General features: G+C 35.5%; 1 protein-coding gene across 1 annotated transcript in view; it reads left to right on the forward strand.

The window, feature by feature from the left end:
• The window catches only part of LOC119868306 (dachshund homolog 1-like), a 220,868-nt gene that overhangs the window by 56,946 nt on the left and 145,826 nt on the right, over positions 1-18,096 (forward strand). Inside the window, exon 2 of the mRNA XM_038588810.1 lies at positions 6,981-7,093. Coding sequence (XP_038444738.1) covers positions 6,981-7,093 — 113 coding nt within the window. The remainder of the gene's footprint in view (positions 1-6,980; positions 7,094-18,096) is intronic.

Below are 18,096 nucleotides of genomic sequence, written 5' to 3' on the forward strand. Positions count from 1 at the left end.
TGTATTGGGAGAGTTTGCCAGACTGAGGCATTTAGATTTTGTTTTGTATGCAGTCAGGAAGTATTGAAGGTTCTAGAGCAAAAGATGACATAATGAAAGAAATGTTTCACCAAAATTCATAGCACATATTATGTAGAATGGATTGGAACAATGAATCACACTGTTAAAAATAGCCTGGGCATGAAATAATGAGGGCCTGAATTAAGATGTTAGCAATAGATGGAGATGGAAATCTACAACACATATTATAATGGAGCAGAAATATTGGAGACTGAAAATGAAGGAAGAGGAAGAGGAAGAATCAAAATTACCCTCAAGTTTATGGTTTTGGCAACCAAGAGGAGAGCATGCTTGTACTGATGACCAAACAAGAAAAGGAAGGATTGGAGAGTAGGATTTCAGGAGGCATATATTGAATTTGAGATACTAGTGGAATGTATCCAAATGTGAATGTTAACTTCTTATCCATTCTCTTGATATCAGAAGTTTTACACAGTGATTTTGAATTTAATACTCTTTGAATTTAAGAATGTCTTTATTTTAAAAACATTGTATCTGACAGTGATATGATAGAGTTTAGAAGTGGAAATGTTTATTTAATTTGATTTACTCTAAGATTTACTAAGGTGCATTGATTCCACTGAAGTTAATAGAAATTACATAAGCAGAACAAAAAGAGGCCACAAAAAAGAATTCAAGTCATGCACCAGCATTTCTGTTATACGATCTTTGTTAATTATTCTAAAATGTTCATTAGAATTCAGCCAATTTATGACAAAAAATAAACTTGTTTAAAGGTGCTAACAACCAGGCCTGGAGCACACTTAATTTCAAATAGGGAGCAGAGTCAAGTAAATGAAGTATAAAATAACTTCACAGTTACACTTTCTACCAAAATGAGTAGTCAACCCTTAAATTGTTTATTACATCAGATTTCTTTTTTATTGAAGGAAAAACAGAAACTCCACTAGCAAGGAAATGAAACATTATAATTTAAGATAATAGATATAAATAATTCAATTTATCACAATTATAAGATTAATGCATAAACATAGATTGCTCTACATGACCCTTGATATTATAATGTGTGACCCATTAACAAGTGGAGGTTGTCTTTTATCCCTTGAATTCCCTTATGCTTAATTTCCTTAACTTCCCTAACTCTAATGGAATGCTGGTGTTGATGATTTTATTATATCCGCATTTGAGTTTTAGATTGCCTGTAAGAACTGAAAAAGGCATACCTGAAATTATTAGTGTCAACTATACTAAAAAATCCTGAAAACATAAGTAAATGGTAGTAGAATATAAATGGTCTTGCTTCTGGTGTGTGTTTTTGTTCTTTGTATTGATAGCTCCTAGAGACATGATGAGCCACATTTTCAGTTCCCATGAAACAAGGGCCAATTGATGTTCAGCTTAACATAAGCATCATTTTATGAGAGTTACCATAATGACCAGGTTCTAGTTATCATCTTGAACAATTTCATTAAGATTAATGTTAATTGCCCATTTTTCATGGATGACTTTCTCCCAGTTGCTGAATTGGTTGCTTCTGCCTTTGATCTGGTTGGGAATACAATCCAGTGTGCTAGTTAGACAAATTATCAGTTTGCCAACGCTAAGAGAAGATGGATTCAGGTTGCTATAAAGTCAGAGTTTGTTTCTCTTTGTAAACACTGAGAGGTCAGGTAGAGTTTAACTACCATTGGCATCCTTGAAATGTTGTAATAAATGTCAGGCCTAAGAGATTATTATTAATCCATGATGCAATTAAAAGTTTTACTGTTGTGGCAAAAGATTCTTCTTTAATTTAAAAAGCACATTGAAAGTCAGAACAGTACTCTCACAGTAAGGTAAACAACACCTTCAAAGCTAATGTCATTCTTGGCTTCTAATGTGAGTGAAGAAAATGATGCATTCAGAGATTATCCCAAGGGATTTTAAATATCAGTGATAGCTATGAAAAGTGAGTCCCAAGTCATTGTTAACAGGTAGCCAACTGCAGTGGTCTTACAAGTGGCTGCTAATGCCACTCTAACTGTCACTATATCTTCAGCAATTTGATCAATTTGTCCAGAATGTTACAAATATTTCTTTAAAAGTAGTAAGCCAAGCTTTCATTGAAGAGGATGATATGATTTGTGATTCCTCACTATATCATGTCCTGACCATACGATTGGTATTAAATTCCGAAGGTTCATGTCATCACTAACTAATTTATTAACAAGAGTTTTATTCTTTGAAAAACAAAATCACTCACATTACTCAGTTGCTTATTCCTTGATTCATATACAAATGACTGATAACATGAGATAAAAATAACTCCAATGGTGAAATTTCATAATCTTAATGAGCAAAGTATTAGCTACTTTACCTATTACAATATGGGATAGGTATATCATAGAATGTGTCATGTTTTATTGATACCAGAAGACCTACTGAATTTCCCTTGGAAGGAACCACTAACTCTACAAGGTTTATAAACTGTGAGGTAATGCTCTGAAGGTAATAAACTTCAACTGCAGAGATATGAAATACTGTAGATATATATTTCAAGTTGGTTTATTCTTTTACCTCAGGAAGCTGGCTTATTTTATTTCTTCTAAAGAAGTTTACAGGCATGCCTGAGTGTCTCAGTGGTTGAGCATCTGCCTTCAGCTCAGGGCATGATCCCCAGGTCCTGGGATCTAGTCCTGCATTGGACTCCCTGCAGAGAGCCTGCTTCTCCCTTTGCCTATGTCTCTGCCTCTCTCTTTGTGTCTCTCATTAATGAATAAATAAAATCTTTTTTAAAAAAAGAAGTTTACAGAATAAAGGGGGAAAATGCATATCAGGATAAATTATGTTAAAGAATGACCTGGAATTAGAGAAAATCTTGATTTTTTGGTATGATTTCCCTACAAACCACCTGTTAATTAGATGTAACCATCTAATGTTGATTCAATAAACTGAAGCTCTTAAAGATTTAGCTGAGCTATTCAATAGAAGTTTTGCTAACTTGTTGGGTTGTTTGCCTTATACCTTAACAACTTTTGTTGATAGTGTTCATGGGTGATACATCCACTGAACCATTTGGGTGGATTTTTTAAAAAGCTGTTTTATTAGGATCCCTGGGTGGCGCAGGGGTTTGGCGCCTGCCTTTGGCCCAGGGCGCGATCCTGGAGACCCGGGATCGAATCCCACGTCGGGTCCTGATGCATGGAGCCTGCTTATGTCTCTGCTTCTCTCTCTCTCTCTCTCTCTCTGTGACTATCATAAATAAATAAAAAAATTAAAAAAAAAACTTCAAAAAAAAAGCTGTTTTATTTTACAGAGTGCAAATAACTTTGTAATTAAACAGAAACCAATAATTGCCAACAAGCAATTATCATTCAATTAAAGAGTAATTTCATGCTTATTTGTTCCCTGTAAAATAAAACATTACTGAAATCAGTAACACAATCGATATTTCAGCAGAGATAGACTGCTGCACTGATGGACCTTTCAATCTACACTGATTAAATTGTCATCCAAATAACAGTTTTCTAGTTAAATCACCACATGTTTATTTGTCTTGATTAATATGTTAAATATATGCCTGATGCTAATGAAGCTCTTAAGGATAAGAAGTATAGCAGGATCATCTATTAAGAATGATGTTTTCCAACTTTCTACAGAGTCCTCCATAGTCTTACATCATATTGTTAGGCTTCTGTTCTTTGAAAAGAAATACAGGCATTAAGGAGGGCATAAGATGTGATGAGCACTGGGTGTTACATGCAACTGATGAATTACTGAGCACTACATCTGAAACTAATGATATACTCTATCTAAATGTACTAAAGAAAAAAATGCAGCAACTTTAGTACTAAGAGTGCCTTACTACAGAGAATCATTAGGTCTAAAAGTAAAAATAAAGCTATCTTCTATTAGTATGGAACTTTATTGATTATAAAGTTCTTTTACAAATTTGATTCTAATTGGAATGCCTGGGTGGCTCAGTGGTTTAGCGCCTGCGTTTGGCCCAGGGAGTGATCCTGGAGTCCCAGGATTGAGTCCCACATCAGGCTCCCTGCATGGAGCCTGCTTCTCCCTCTGCCTGTGTCTTTGCCTCTCTCTGTGTGTGTCTCACATGAATAAATAAATACAATCTTTTTTAAAAAGCCAAATTTGATTCTAATTAATTTTTTAAAGATTTATTTATTTATTCATTCAGAGAGAGAGGCAGAGACACGGGCAGAGGGAGAAGCAGGGAGCCCGACATGGGACTCGATCCCGGGTCTCCAGGATCACACCCTGGGCTGCAGCCAGTGCTAAACCGCTGCGCCACTGGGGCTGCCCCATTATAATTAATTTATTTTAGAGACCCAAGTATTCTTTACAAGAATAGAAACAAAGGCATCTGGATGTGATTTTTTCTCACTAATAAATTTAAACAAGTTTGGATATCACACAATCATACCTACTGAGGCACTAATCAAAATTTTAAACAAGTCAGACACACATCCGTATCACTAGACCATGAGCTCCTCAAAGATAGAAGATGTTCTAGCTATTCACACTATATCAGTGAACAAAGGGACCAAAACTATTGCCTTTGTCAAGCTTCCATTTTAACCTTTATAATCCTTATATATATCACCATGTATAACTCCAGGGACCTTTAGTTCTTGAGTGGTTCTTGAAGCTTGCAGGGTCTCTCAGAGGTAAGATAATGGCATTTACCCTTTTTTAAACTTGTGCATAGATTCAAGTGGGTCATATTTTGAAGCTCCTATAATTATTATGGAGTCCAAGACTTTAAAAATGATTACCTGATGACTAAATGATGCAACCAGCTTTCTATTCATGTAGTCAAGGAGAATAGAACAATTAAGGGATATTTGGAAAGTGTAGCAATAATGAAATATTTCCTATTAACCAAGTTAATTAACCATTTACTGAGCCTTACTGTATGCTAGATACCATGAGAACTGCTCAGGATGTAGTGACAAAACCAGAGATATATGCCACATTCATAGAGCATATATTCCTGTTGGGGAGACTCAATTAATCATGCCAACCAGTCAACTGAAAAGGATGTTAAGATGGAGAATATACATGCATATATATATTGGTGGGAAATTTTACCAATTTTTTTCAAATCTTGGAATTTAAGGTAGAACCACCTGAGAAACCTCTAATGCCTCTGAAACCTGAGTCACCTCACTGGAAAAGAGCTACTTCAAATTGTGAGATTGGCCAAGAAATTTGGAACAAAACTAGTTAAACCTTAAAGGTTTCAAAGTGCACTGTCAACAACTGGTTCATTATATGGAAATAGAAGGAGCCTCAGGCTGCTAAGTTCTGAAAAGTCAGTCTGAAAGTCATGGTGAGCATGAAAACAGCACTGAAATTTTTACATTGGAAAATTACAGTAATATGGTAGACTTTAAAGGTAGGAGGCTTGTGTTTTGATAAATGAAAAGACAAGCATTTAGCAAGTATAGATTTGTGAAGATTATTCAACTTCTAATGACTGGAAATACAAAGATGAATTGTTTAGTGACCTAGGGATCTTTTAGGGCATTTGAAGTAAATAGCTCTTTTGTCTTAACACTTCCTTAAAAGAGAAAGCCATAAAACCAGGTAAGGACAAACAGGATAATACTGAATTAAAGAAAGTAAGTTCTGGCTCAGAATGAAGTAGAAAGAAGGAGGGGAGACTCAGTTTATAAAATTAAAACTGCATAAGAAGCACAGAATCTTTCATGCTAGACTGATATACAATATTGATGTACAATGAAAGAAACACCAGCAGTTTATGAAAAATGAATTGGGCAATGGTACCTCTGTGTAGGGTTGCTAGACGTCTTCATTTAAAAAGCTGAGTTTGTCTTACATTGATGGAGCACTTTGCTACTGCAAAGTTGATAGAGTAAGGTTTAACTTAATTTTTTTGTGTATGAACCAAAAGTCATTTTTGGAAATGCTCTCTATCTGAACCTCATACATTTTTGTGGCTTGGGCTATTTAATATAGTATGTTCCAATAGTTTGTCAAAAGCCCTATTATTCAGCTTTTAAACTACATTTTTACTAAAAAGCAAGAAAAATATGTTAGATAGCATTAGAAAGTAATATTTGAGATATACTGGATGACTTGAGAATAACTTGATCCTAATGTTCAATGACTTGTAAGTCTCTTCAATGTGATGGCAGCTTCCAAATGATGTATTCAGTACACTGACTTTATTAGTCATGGAAGCCAGACACTGACCTTTTATTTTATTATTTTATGGATTAACATTTGCAACTGCAGTTCCTGAACTGCTCACACTAGGGTGAAGAATGTGCAAATGGAATAGATCAGGTTAATCTATAAGTTTAACCTTAACTCATCAGTTAAAAACACTAATAAATCTTTGAGTAAAGACAGCCTAGATAGCAAAAGTAGCAGGTTTTGTTAGTACAGCCACTCCAAGAGAGTGCACTGCTGGTTATGTAGCCTGGTTTAAATAATAAGTAGATTTTTTTTAATCTACTGAGAGTGGGGGTCCTTTGTTCTTTGTGGTCTCCTGGCAGCTGTGGTAATACTTAAAAAAATCGCATCTTATTCCCCATCTCTTTACCTTTCTGTACAGACTTAATCACTTCACATTCTATTCAATCTGAATTCTGTGAGTCACTATCTCAGATCTCAGTAGCATGTATTAATACTAGGGATCAAATATAGGTTTAAGGACAGGAGATAACTGGGTTTCTCACAACAAGTAAGCTGTATTGCAAAGTATCTGAGCTAAAAACTAGTCTTTTATGGCTTTAGTGTTTGCCATAACTAAGCTGGCAAATTTAGTAAAAAGAAAGGATTGGTCTTTTGGTAATCAATGAAAATAGTCTTTAAAATAAAATTCTATCACTCAGTAATTAAAGATTGAGGAGGGAAATGTAGCAAGTGAAGGTATTTCCAAAAAGAGTACATTTTTAACTTGATCTTTGTTTTTGTCTGTTTTTCAACAGTTCCAGGCCTGGCAGGCCTCCTAAACGTTCTTTGGGAGTGTTGCAGGACAATGCTCGCCTTTTGCCCCATTCAGTTTCTGGCCTTTTATCACCAGGACTTATCACTCCAACAGGTAATAAAATCCATCTGATGATCAGCCTTGTCTGTTCATGCTGTCCAGCATTAGAAATAAACTAATATTGATCTGTCTTGCCCTTCAGAGCTTTTCAAGCTGTACTAGAGGTTACATTATTGAATTTTTAAAGTATTCATGAAAACAGTTTTGTTACTCCAGTGACTCAGATCAAATAGACATGACTCTTTAAAAATTGTCTTTTCCTTGCAGGAAATCCCTTTCAAGGCCTTATTGTATGTATATTTTTGTGTGCTGGGGACAGGGATGAGAAGTGCTAGCCAAACTAGCTTTGTCTCAAAGCCTTCTGTATAATGCAGCACATCTGCTTACTTATACATCCCAATAATATATATTTTTTCTTTGTTTTTAAGGGTTTTAATCATCTGTGGATCTTGTCCAGTTTTACTGTAGGTTAGAAAGTAGAAAGAAGATGTACCCTTGGTAGAGAAGCCTTATAATTTGAAAAGAAGAACATCCAAATGGTCATTATCTTAAATAATAATTCAGTGTTTATCAACACTGTGATAAACAGTACTCCCCTAAAAATAACAGTTTCATAATTTAGCATTGAACATTTTTATTATCTATAAAAGAACATAAAAGTGCATGAAAGATTTAAAATAAGCTTAATATTTATCTAGCTGAAGCTTCAAAAATTATTAAAGTTATTATGTGGTAGAAAATTAAAAGGAATTTAATGACAATAAGATCTTTATACCTTTAGTCACACAAAATTTTATAAACCACCTATTGTATTTGGGTATTATGTCTAAGGTAATGAAAAATTATATGAGTAGCAGTTCTTGTCAACAGTAAAACTAAAGAGGACATGTAAAGTAATAATTGCATTAAAGTGTGATGCAGACCATAATATAAGTACATACCAGGTGCTATAAGATCACAGAGATGGAAGCAACTAAGTTGGTAAATTGGGTCATACACAGAGAGATGGAAACTTTGGAGCTATGTTTTGTAGACTGAGCAAAGGATAGAAGGAGAATCAGTGAAAAACACTCTAGGCAGAGAGAAGACTACAGAAAAACACTAATGAGAAAGAGCCTAGTATATTAGGGGGAATACCATTAAGTTCAAGAGACCAGAGCAGAGATCTCCCATTTGAGATAGGAGAGTCATAGACAATATGTTTAGAATAGAAAGGGTAGGGAAAAAGCAACTTGTGAAGCTAGCTTTTTATTTATCAGGTTTAGGGTTTTCTCTATAGATCAGTGGTTTCCAAAGTGTCTTTTTTTTAAAGATTTTATTTATTTATTCATGAGAGACACACAGAAAGAGAGAGGCAGTGAAAGAGGCAGAGGCAGAAGCAGGCTCCATGTAGGGAGCCTGACGGTGGGACTCCATCCCAGGTCTCCAGGATCACGCCCTGGGCTGAAGGTGGCGCTAAACCGCTGAGCCACCTGGGCTGCCCTGCTAAGTGTCTTTCAAGGACTTTCCTTACCTGCGGGCATGGAATTGGTAATTAATTCCATAATTCCCATTTCTGCTTCAGAATTGTATATACCTTAGTTCACATAGTATTTTGTTTAAAAAATTTTTTAAATGCTCTTTAGGGTGCCTGCGTGGCTCACTTGGTTAAGCATCTGCCTTCAACTCAGGTCATAATCGTGGGGTCCTGGGATTGAGCCCTGCACGGAATCCCTGCTTAACAGGGAGCCTGCTTCCCCCTATTCTCCTCTAACTGCTCTTGCCCCCTCTCTGTCTCTCTTTCTCTCATTCTCTATCTATAAGAAATAACTAAGAAATATTTTAAAAAATAAAAAAGCTGCTATAGATAAAAAGAAACACTGTTAAGGATTTGGGGGTTATAAAATGATTTTTTTAAGATTTGATTTATTCATGAGAGACAGAGGAGAGAGAGGCAGAGACACAGGCAGAGGGAGAAGCAGGCTCCATGCAGGGAGCCTGATGTGGGACTCGATCCCAAGTCTCCAGGATCATGCCCCAGGCTGAAGGCAGTGCTAAACCGCTGAGCCACTGGAGCTACCCTAGAAAATGATTTTTTACACTAAGTATCCAAAAACAAATTCTGATACAATAATAAAGTAGCCCTGTGCATATAAAAGAATGTTGAGAGCATAAAAGTGCTGGAAATATATCTTGGTACTCAATATATGATAATATATTTCTTATAAAATGCATTCACAGAGCCTAGAAATAGTACCATGTAAATAATCAGATCCATGTCCTGATTTTGAGAGAATGTTAGATGAAAGAAAAAAGAATTTAAAAACTGCCTTGAAGTTAATGTACTCTTTTGTTTTCATTTTTTAAAATATTTATTGGAGTTCAATTTGCCAACATATAGCATAACACCCAGTGCTCATCCCATCAAGTGCCCCCATCAGTGCCCATCACCTAGTCACCTCCAACCCCCAACCACCACCCTTTCTACCACCCCCTGTTCGTTTCCCAGAGTTAGGAGTCTCTCATGTTCTGTCTCCCTCTCTGATATTTCCCACTCATTCTTTCTCCTTTCCCCTTTATTCCCTTTCACTATTTTTTATATTCCGCAAATGAGTGAGACCATATAATGTTTGTCCTTCTCCAATTGATTTATTTCACTCAGCATAATACCCTCCAGTTCCATCCACATCGAAGCAAATGGTGGGTATTTGTCGTTTCTAATGGTTGAGTAATATTCCATTGTATACATATACCACATCTTCTTTATCCATTCATCTTTCGATGGACACTGAGGCTCCTTCCACAGTTTGACTATTGTGGACATTGATGCTATAAACATCGGGGTGCAGGTGTCCCGCTGTTTCGCTGCATCTGTATCTTTGGGGTAAATCCCCAGCAGTGCAATTGCTGGGTCATAGGGCAGATCTACTTTTAACTCTTTGAGGAACCTCCACACAGTTGTCCAGAGTGGCTGCACCAGTTCACATTCCCACCAACAGTGCAAGAGGGTTCCCCTTTCTCCACATCCTCTCCAACATTTGTTGTTTCCTGCCTTGTTAATTTTGGCCATTCTCCCTGGTGTGAGGTGGTATCTCATTGTAATTTTGATTTGTATTTCCCTGATGGCAAGTGATGCAGAGCATTTTCTCATGTGCTTGTTGACCATGTCTATGTCTTCCTCTGTGAGATTTCTGTTCATGTCTTTTGCCCATTTCATGATTGGATTGTTTGTTTCTTTGCTGTTGAGTTTAATAAGTTCTTTATAGATCTTGAATACTAGTCCTTTATCTGATATGTGATTTGCAAATATGTTCACCCATTCTGTAAGTTGTCTTTGAGTTTTGTTGACTGTTTCTTTTGCTGTGCAAAAGCTTCTTATCTTGATGAAGTCCCAATAGTTCATTTTTACTTTTGTTTCTCTTGCCTTCATGGATGAATCTTGCAAGAAGTTACTGTGGCCAAGTTCAAACAGGGTGTTGCCTGTGCTCTCCTCTAGGATTTTGATGGAATCTTGTCTCACATTGAGATCTTTCATCCATTTATCTTTGTGTATGGTGTAAGAGAATGGTCTAGTTTCATTCTTCTGCATGTGGATGTCCAATTTTCCCAGCACCTTTTATTGAAGAGACTGTCTTTCTTCCAGTGGATAGTCTTTCCTGCTTTGTCGAATATTAGTTGACTATAAAGTTGAGGGTCCACTTCTGGAGTCTCTATTCTGTTCCATTGATCTATGTGTCTGTTTTTGTGCCAGTACCATACTGTCTTGATGACCACAGCTTTGTAGTACAAACTGAAATCTGGCATTGTGATGCCCCCACCTATGGTTTTCTTTTTTAATATTCCCCTGGCTATTCGGGGTCTTTTCTGATTCCACACAAATCTTAAAATAATTTGTTCTAACTCTCTGAAGAAAGTCCATGGTATTTTGATAGGGATTGCATTAAATGTGTACATTACCCTGGGTAACAATGACATTTTCACAATATTAATTCTGCCAATCCATGAGCATGGAATATTTTTCCATCTCTTTGTGTCTTCCTCAATCTCGTTCGGAAGTGTTCTCTAGTTTTTAGGGTAGAGATCCTTTACCTTTTGGTTAGGTTTATTCCTAGGTATCTTATGCTTTTGGATGCAATTGTAAATGGGATTAACTCCTTAATTTCTCTTTCTTCAGTCTCATTGTTAGTGTATAGAAATGTCACTGACTTCTGGGCATTGATTTCGTATCTTGCCACGCTGCCAAATTGCTGTATGAGTTCTAGCAATCTTGGAGTGGGGTCTTTTGGGTTTTCTCTGTACAGTATCATGTCATTGGCGAAGAGGGAGAGTTTGACTTCTTCTTTGCCCATTTGAATGCCTTTTATTTCTTTTTGTTGCCTGATTGCTGGGGCTAGGACTTCCAGTACTATGTTGAATAGCAGTGGTGAGAGTGGACATCCCTGTCTTGTTCCTGATCTTAGGGGAAGGCTCTTAGTGTTTCCCCATTGAGAATGATATTTGCTGTGGGCTTTTTGTAGATGTCTTTTAAGATGCTGAGGAATGTTCCCTCTATCCCTACACTCTGAAGAGTTTTGATCAGGAATGGATGCTCTCTTTTGTCAAGTGCTTTCTCTGCATCTATTGAGACGATCCTATGGTTCTTGTTTTTTCCCTTGCTGATATGATCAATCACATTGATTGCTTTAGGAGTGTTGAACCATCCTTGCATCCTGGGGATAAATCCCACTTGGTCATGGTGGATAAATATTGTTGGATCCTATTGGCTAGTATCTTGTTGAGAATTTTTGCATCCATGTTCATCGGGGATATTGGTCTGTAATTCTCCTTTTTGGTGGGGTCTTTGTCTGGTTTTGGAATTAAGGTGATGCTGGCCTCATAGAACGAATTTGGAAGTACTCCATCTCTTTCTATCTTTCCAAACAGCTTTAGTAGAATAGGTATGGTTTCTTCTTTAAACGTTTGATAGAATTCCCCTGGGCAGCTATCTGGGCCTGGACTTTTGTGTCTTGGGAGGTTTTTGATGACTGCTTCAATTTCCTCCCTGGTGATTGGCCTTTTCTGGTTTTCTATTTCTTCCTGTTCCAGTTTTGGTAGTTTGTGGTTTTCCAGAAATGCGTCCATTTCTTCTAGGTTGCCTAATTTATTGGCGTATAGCTGCTCATAATATGTTTTTAAAATCGTTTGTATTTTCTTGGTGTTGGTGGTGAACTCTCCTTTCTCATTCATGATTTTATTAATTTGAGTCTTTTCTCTCTTCTTTTTAATAAGGCTGGCAAGTGCTTTATCTATCTTATTAATTCTTTCAAAGAACCAACTCCTGGTTTTGTTTATCTGTTCCACAGTTCTTCTGGTCTCTATTTCATTGAGTTCTGCTCAAATCTTTATTAACTCTCTTCTTCTGTTGGGTGTAAGATCTATTTGCTGTTTTTTCTCCAGCTTCTTTAGGTGCAAGGTTAGCTTTTGTATTTGAGTTCTTTCCAGTTTTTGAATGGGTGCTTGTATTGCGATGTATTTCCTCCTCAGGACTGCTTTTGCTCTATCTCAAAGATTTTGAATGGTTGTATCTTCATTCTCATTAGTTTCCATGAATCTTTTTAATTCTTCCTTAATTTCCTGGTTGACCGTTTCATCTTTGAGCAGGATGAAACCTGCTACCCTCCACGTGTTTGTTAATGCACCCTTGAGTAAACTTTAGTACCTTATCTATTGTGGAAAATCTGTAATATATATTAAGTTCCTGTTATATATAAGGCATGGGTGCTAAGTGTTGGGTTTTTTTTTGTTTGTTTGTTTTTGAGTTTCTATCAATATTTTATTTAAATTCTAGTTAGTTAACATATATTGTTAGTTTCAGGTGTGGAATTTAATGCTTCATCCATCACTTGCATATAATATCCAGTACTCATTACAATACTTGCCCTCCTTAATGCCTTTCACCCATTTACTCTAATCTCCCACCCACCTGCCTACCAGTAACCCTTACTTTGTTCCCTATTGTTAAGAGTCTTTTATGGTTTGCCTCCCTCCTTGTTTTTATCTTATTTTATATGCACTTAATTTAATCTTCACTGTATACTTATGGATATTGTTTTCATTTTACAAGTGAGCAACTTATGATTCCTGAGTTTAAATTAATTGCATAAGGTCACAAAGCAAATGAGTGGCAGAACTGGGTTTCAAACCCAGGTCTTCTGAATTCTTTCCTCATCTTGGTGTTGTCTTATAGTGCAAGTGAGAACCCAGTTTAGGCTTTCACCTCCTCCTAATTTACTTGGTTTATATATTTCACCTTTCTTGGCACCTCCTTCCTTGGATTAGGGCCTTGGCTTTTCCTTCTACAACTTGGATTTATTGCAATAGGAGCCATCGAAAAAAAATCCTCAATTCTTATCCTTTTGCTTGCACCTAGAATGAGATGATAGAGATAGATAAGATATTGAGTGGGGAACGGTATGAGCACTTCTGTCTAAAAGACAGAAAGTAGAAAAAACATTAAACAGGAAGAGGAAGAACATGCCTAGCTCTACAGTAATTCCTCTCCTTAATTTACATTTATTTTAAATGCCCAAGAATATCCTACTTCTCTATAGTCAAGTATAAGAAGAAAAATGCTCTGTAAAACCAAGTAGAAATAATTGTGGGATTATGCATTATTTTAGATTAGACATACCACCTCACTCCTCCATTCACAAAGAAAATTGTGAATTAATTCTCAATTTAGCTATCAGCAAGTTTCATATTTGACATTAAACTTACTATGCATTTCAAACTTAGCTTTCATTAATTTTGTTTAAAAATAATTTTAAATAATTCAGTTGATATATTTTTAAGTTTTTATTCAAATTCCAGTTGATTTTTTCTGGAATTTCAAATTTTTATTTAAGATTTTATTTACTTATTTGCGAGAGAGAGAGAGAGACTGAGTGGCAGGAGGGGCAGAGGGTGAAGGGAAAGGGAGAGAGAATCCCTCAAGCAGACTGGCACTGAGCGTGGAGCCTGAATCCTATGACCCTGAGATCATGACTCAAGCTGAAACTAGGAGTCAGATGTTTAATTGACTGAATCACCCAGACACCCCTCAAGTTTTTACTTAAATTCCAGGTAATTACCATACAATGTAATGCTAGTTTTAGGTGTAGAATTTAGTGATTCACCACTTATACACAACACCCATTGCTTATCACAACCAGTTTATATTTTTAATATGGTCTGTATGGGTTGAGATTTATCCTTGTTTTCCCCCAAATGATTATTGAAATGTTTTACAGTACTTTCGTTTCAGGTGCTTGTGTCTCAAATTTTTTTTTTTGTAAAGAAAGATAATGTTATACAGCTAAGTTTAATTTTACATACAACTGACTAATTATTGAAGAATCTACTGGTACCTCCTGTTTCTGTGTCATATGTAAGGAGAAGCCCCTTTAAACCCTGCTAAAATGCCCAAGTAATGGAACTTTATGTTTGTTTGTATTATATCTTTCCATTTGTAGCTTAAAAATGGGGACTAAAGGTCACAAAATAAAATGATCACGGTGTCTCTTTTCAGATATTGTGATGTTTTTGTACATTATATTTTCTTTAAATTGTTTTCTCCCCAGCAGTTATAAGCAAATGAAAGTGAAGAGGATTAGAAATGGTTAGGGCATTTTCTTGATTTATTTAAGAAGAGTTCTCAATTTACTTATATAGCTTGACATGTACATCTTTATATAACAGAACCTGATTCATTCAAACTCCACTAATTCAGAATTTGAAATAATTCAGACAATGGCTACGCTAACGTTTCTAGTATTAATAAAAATATCTTACTTAGCAAAGCAACAAGTATAAACAAGAAAGAAATGTAGATGGGTACGAGTGTGTGCATTGGTATAGGGTTAAAATACTTGAGAGGTTTAAATTGACTTAGGTACCTAAAAAATACTTTAGCAATATCTGATTCTATACAAATAACCAACATATTAATTATTGATAATAGGTCTTTATTCAGTAATATAGGACCCATAGGATCTATTTTTGAAAATATTGCCTGATATTCATTTAGATATTACACCTATGTAACTATAGATAGATATAGTATCTATCTCTATTTCTATTGCTCTCTTTAGATAAAGATATATACACATACTTTCTTTTTAGTTAACACATATTTATTATAACATTATAGAACACTTAACACATATTTACTATAGCATATATAGAACATTATTATAACATTATAACATCTTAAAATGAAATTTGTGAGTTGAAGTTTTCCCAAATTTCACCCAGCTTTTTGCTTAGTTACTACAAAAGGATGATGTTTGTGTTTTGCCTTCATGTATTGAACTGCTTGATATTCTGAACATCTCATGTCTCTGTCTCTGTCCCTGTTGTTCAATTCATATCTTAATTACTGATAACATTAATGCATAATAATACTATTTTCTGGTATTTTTGTAAAATCTTTTGGTGTGTAGAGAAAAGAAGAAGAACATTATCCCCTCATCTTTCTCTGCAGCTCTGTAGAAGTGCTAATATCCCTGGATCCCACTGAAGGGATTGATTAGCTATGTAAACCTTTGAATTTCCCAAAAGATGACTACTCCCCTTTCTTTAGCTTAGGAAGCATTGCAAGTAGACAGATGTGGAATTTGGCTTGAGAGAGATTTAAACTGACAGCCTACAAGGAAGTAATATAGTGCCTCAGATGAAATTAGTGTAGTGTTCATTTCTTAAGAGGTAGCAGATTCTTCAGCATTTTTTTTAAATTCTAGCTCTATTGTGGCAAAATATTTTTAGGAATTTCAGCTGTTCTCCAAGGCCTTAGTGAAGACACCAGTCTCTGAACCAGTGAAGACAAAATGCCATTATAGTGGCTGCAACACTCAACTCAGGATTGGCAGAGCCATAAGTGGAGTCATGCCAAGTCTTGGCAGTGTGATATTAACCTTATGATATGATGGTAATGCCAATTAGCCTGATCACATTGCTGGAATCAGTGTCCCTTCTTTTTCACAATGCATTTCATATTCTAACTCAGTTTGGATGCTTAAGAAGTGGTCCTAGGGAGGACAGAGAGGTCTTAGGCTGTTCTTTTTTGAGTGTAAAAAGGAGAGATCAACCTAGGAAAAAAACAAACCAGCCTTTTTTAAAGATTTTTTTAAAATTTATTTATTCATGAGAGACAGAGAGAGAGAGAGAGAGAGAGAGAGAGAGAGAGATAGGCAGAAGGAGAAGCAGGCTCCATGCAGGGAGTCTGATGTGGGACTCAATCCCGGAACTCCAGGATCACATCCTGGGCCAAAGGCAGGCACTAAAACTGCCGAGCCATCCAGGTGTCCCCAAACCAACATTATTGATGGTCGACTTAAAACATGTCTGTTTCTATGGCTGTCTTTGGGTTTTTGAATGAACAATATTGTAAAGCACAATTCATGTCACACAAATGGTAACTACTTCTATGTAATTACATTTTCTTTTTTTCATTTTCATTTTCTTTATTTCTTAAGTTATTAAGAGATCTATTATTTCTTTAAGTGTCTTCAGGAAGACCATTGTCCTAATAGGATCCAGAAGTTTAATTACTGATATTTTCTAACATAATGTGGAGTTTAGACTTAATATGCATTTTTTGTTTTTCTACTAAATAAAGCGCTTAACTATACCAGTTTGGTAGTAAGAAACCTATTCATTCTATTAGCTGAATCTGGAGTTCCCAAATCTCAATTTCTGTGTTAATGTTTTTTCCTGTTATAAATATTTTAACATAAAAATGTATGTACTCAAATTTGTTAGACTCCTGTCAATTACTTTTGTCCTACATGAGTGTCTCATAGTACAGAACCCATTGCTTATTTCCAACATAGGTAGAGGGGGAAACTTGGAATTTAAGCAAATCTTACAGGCTGATGGTGGTGGTGGTGGTGATGATGATGATGATGTATAGTGTTTTTGTAAAGTACTTCTACATCTTTAAGGTGTCTACGTGTATGCATGTAGCTTAAGTTTAAGTTTAAAAAGAATGATTTTGGGGATGCCTGGGTGTCTCAGTGGCTGAATGTCTGTCTTCCATTCTCGGAGTCCCAGGATCGAGTCCTGCATTGGGCTCCCTGATAGGGAGCCTGCTTCTCCCTCTACCTGTCTCTACCTCTCTCTGTGTGTCTATCAGGAATAAATAAAATCTTCAAAAAATTAAAAATAAATAAAAAGAATGATTTTTAAATGTTTTTTCCACTTGATCTTTTCAGTAATATTGTAAGCTTAGCATTAATATTTCTGACTAATCGATGAAAAAAGTGAGTTTTCAATAAGTTAACTGTCTTGACCAATCTTAGAGATAGTGAACTGTGGAAACAGGTCTCTTGACCATGAATTTCTTTTTTTTCCCTTTTCAAAATTTATTTTATTTTTAAGTATTAAGTTAAATTCTAGTTAGTTAATATACAGTGTAATATTAGTTTCAGGTGTAAAATAGTGATTCAACACTTCCATATAATACCCCATGTTCATCACAAATGCACTCCTTACTCCTCATCACCTATTTAACCTCACCACCACTTACCTTCCTTCTGGTAACCATCAGTTTGTTTTTTATAGTAAAGAGTCTTGACCATTCATTTCAAAGCCTAGGTCTCTTGATCATTATTAGCATAATTTTACAAATACACTGAACTATATAGTTCATGCAAAAGCTTGGTATTGAAAATTTAAACTAGAAATCTTCAGGGTTACATCAGAACTACTTAAGTTAGTATAAGACATAAGATGTCTGGTCTTTCAGAATTAGGAAATCCTAGAATAATCCATGTAATTAACTATTGGTGACTGTGTAGCTTCTATAAAATAAAATGTTAATGTTTTCTTTTCCTTTTTTTTGATTGTTCTTATAGTATTTTACAGTGTGGGGCAGCTAGTATACCTATAATTTTTCTTTCAGCAAAGCATAAAAATAATCTGAATGATTGCAACCCACTTATCTTGTAGAGAAAGGTAACAGTTATAAATCATTCCTTGTGACAATTCTTTAGTAAATTACCTTGATATATATGGATTGAATGAATATGTTTAAGTTAATGAGAAATATAAATATTACCAAA

Source organism: Canis lupus, chromosome X (genome assembly GCF_011100685.1).
Source record: "Canis lupus familiaris isolate Mischka breed German Shepherd chromosome X, alternate assembly UU_Cfam_GSD_1.0, whole genome shotgun sequence".
NCBI lineage: Eukaryota > Metazoa > Chordata > Mammalia > Carnivora > Canidae > Canis > Canis lupus.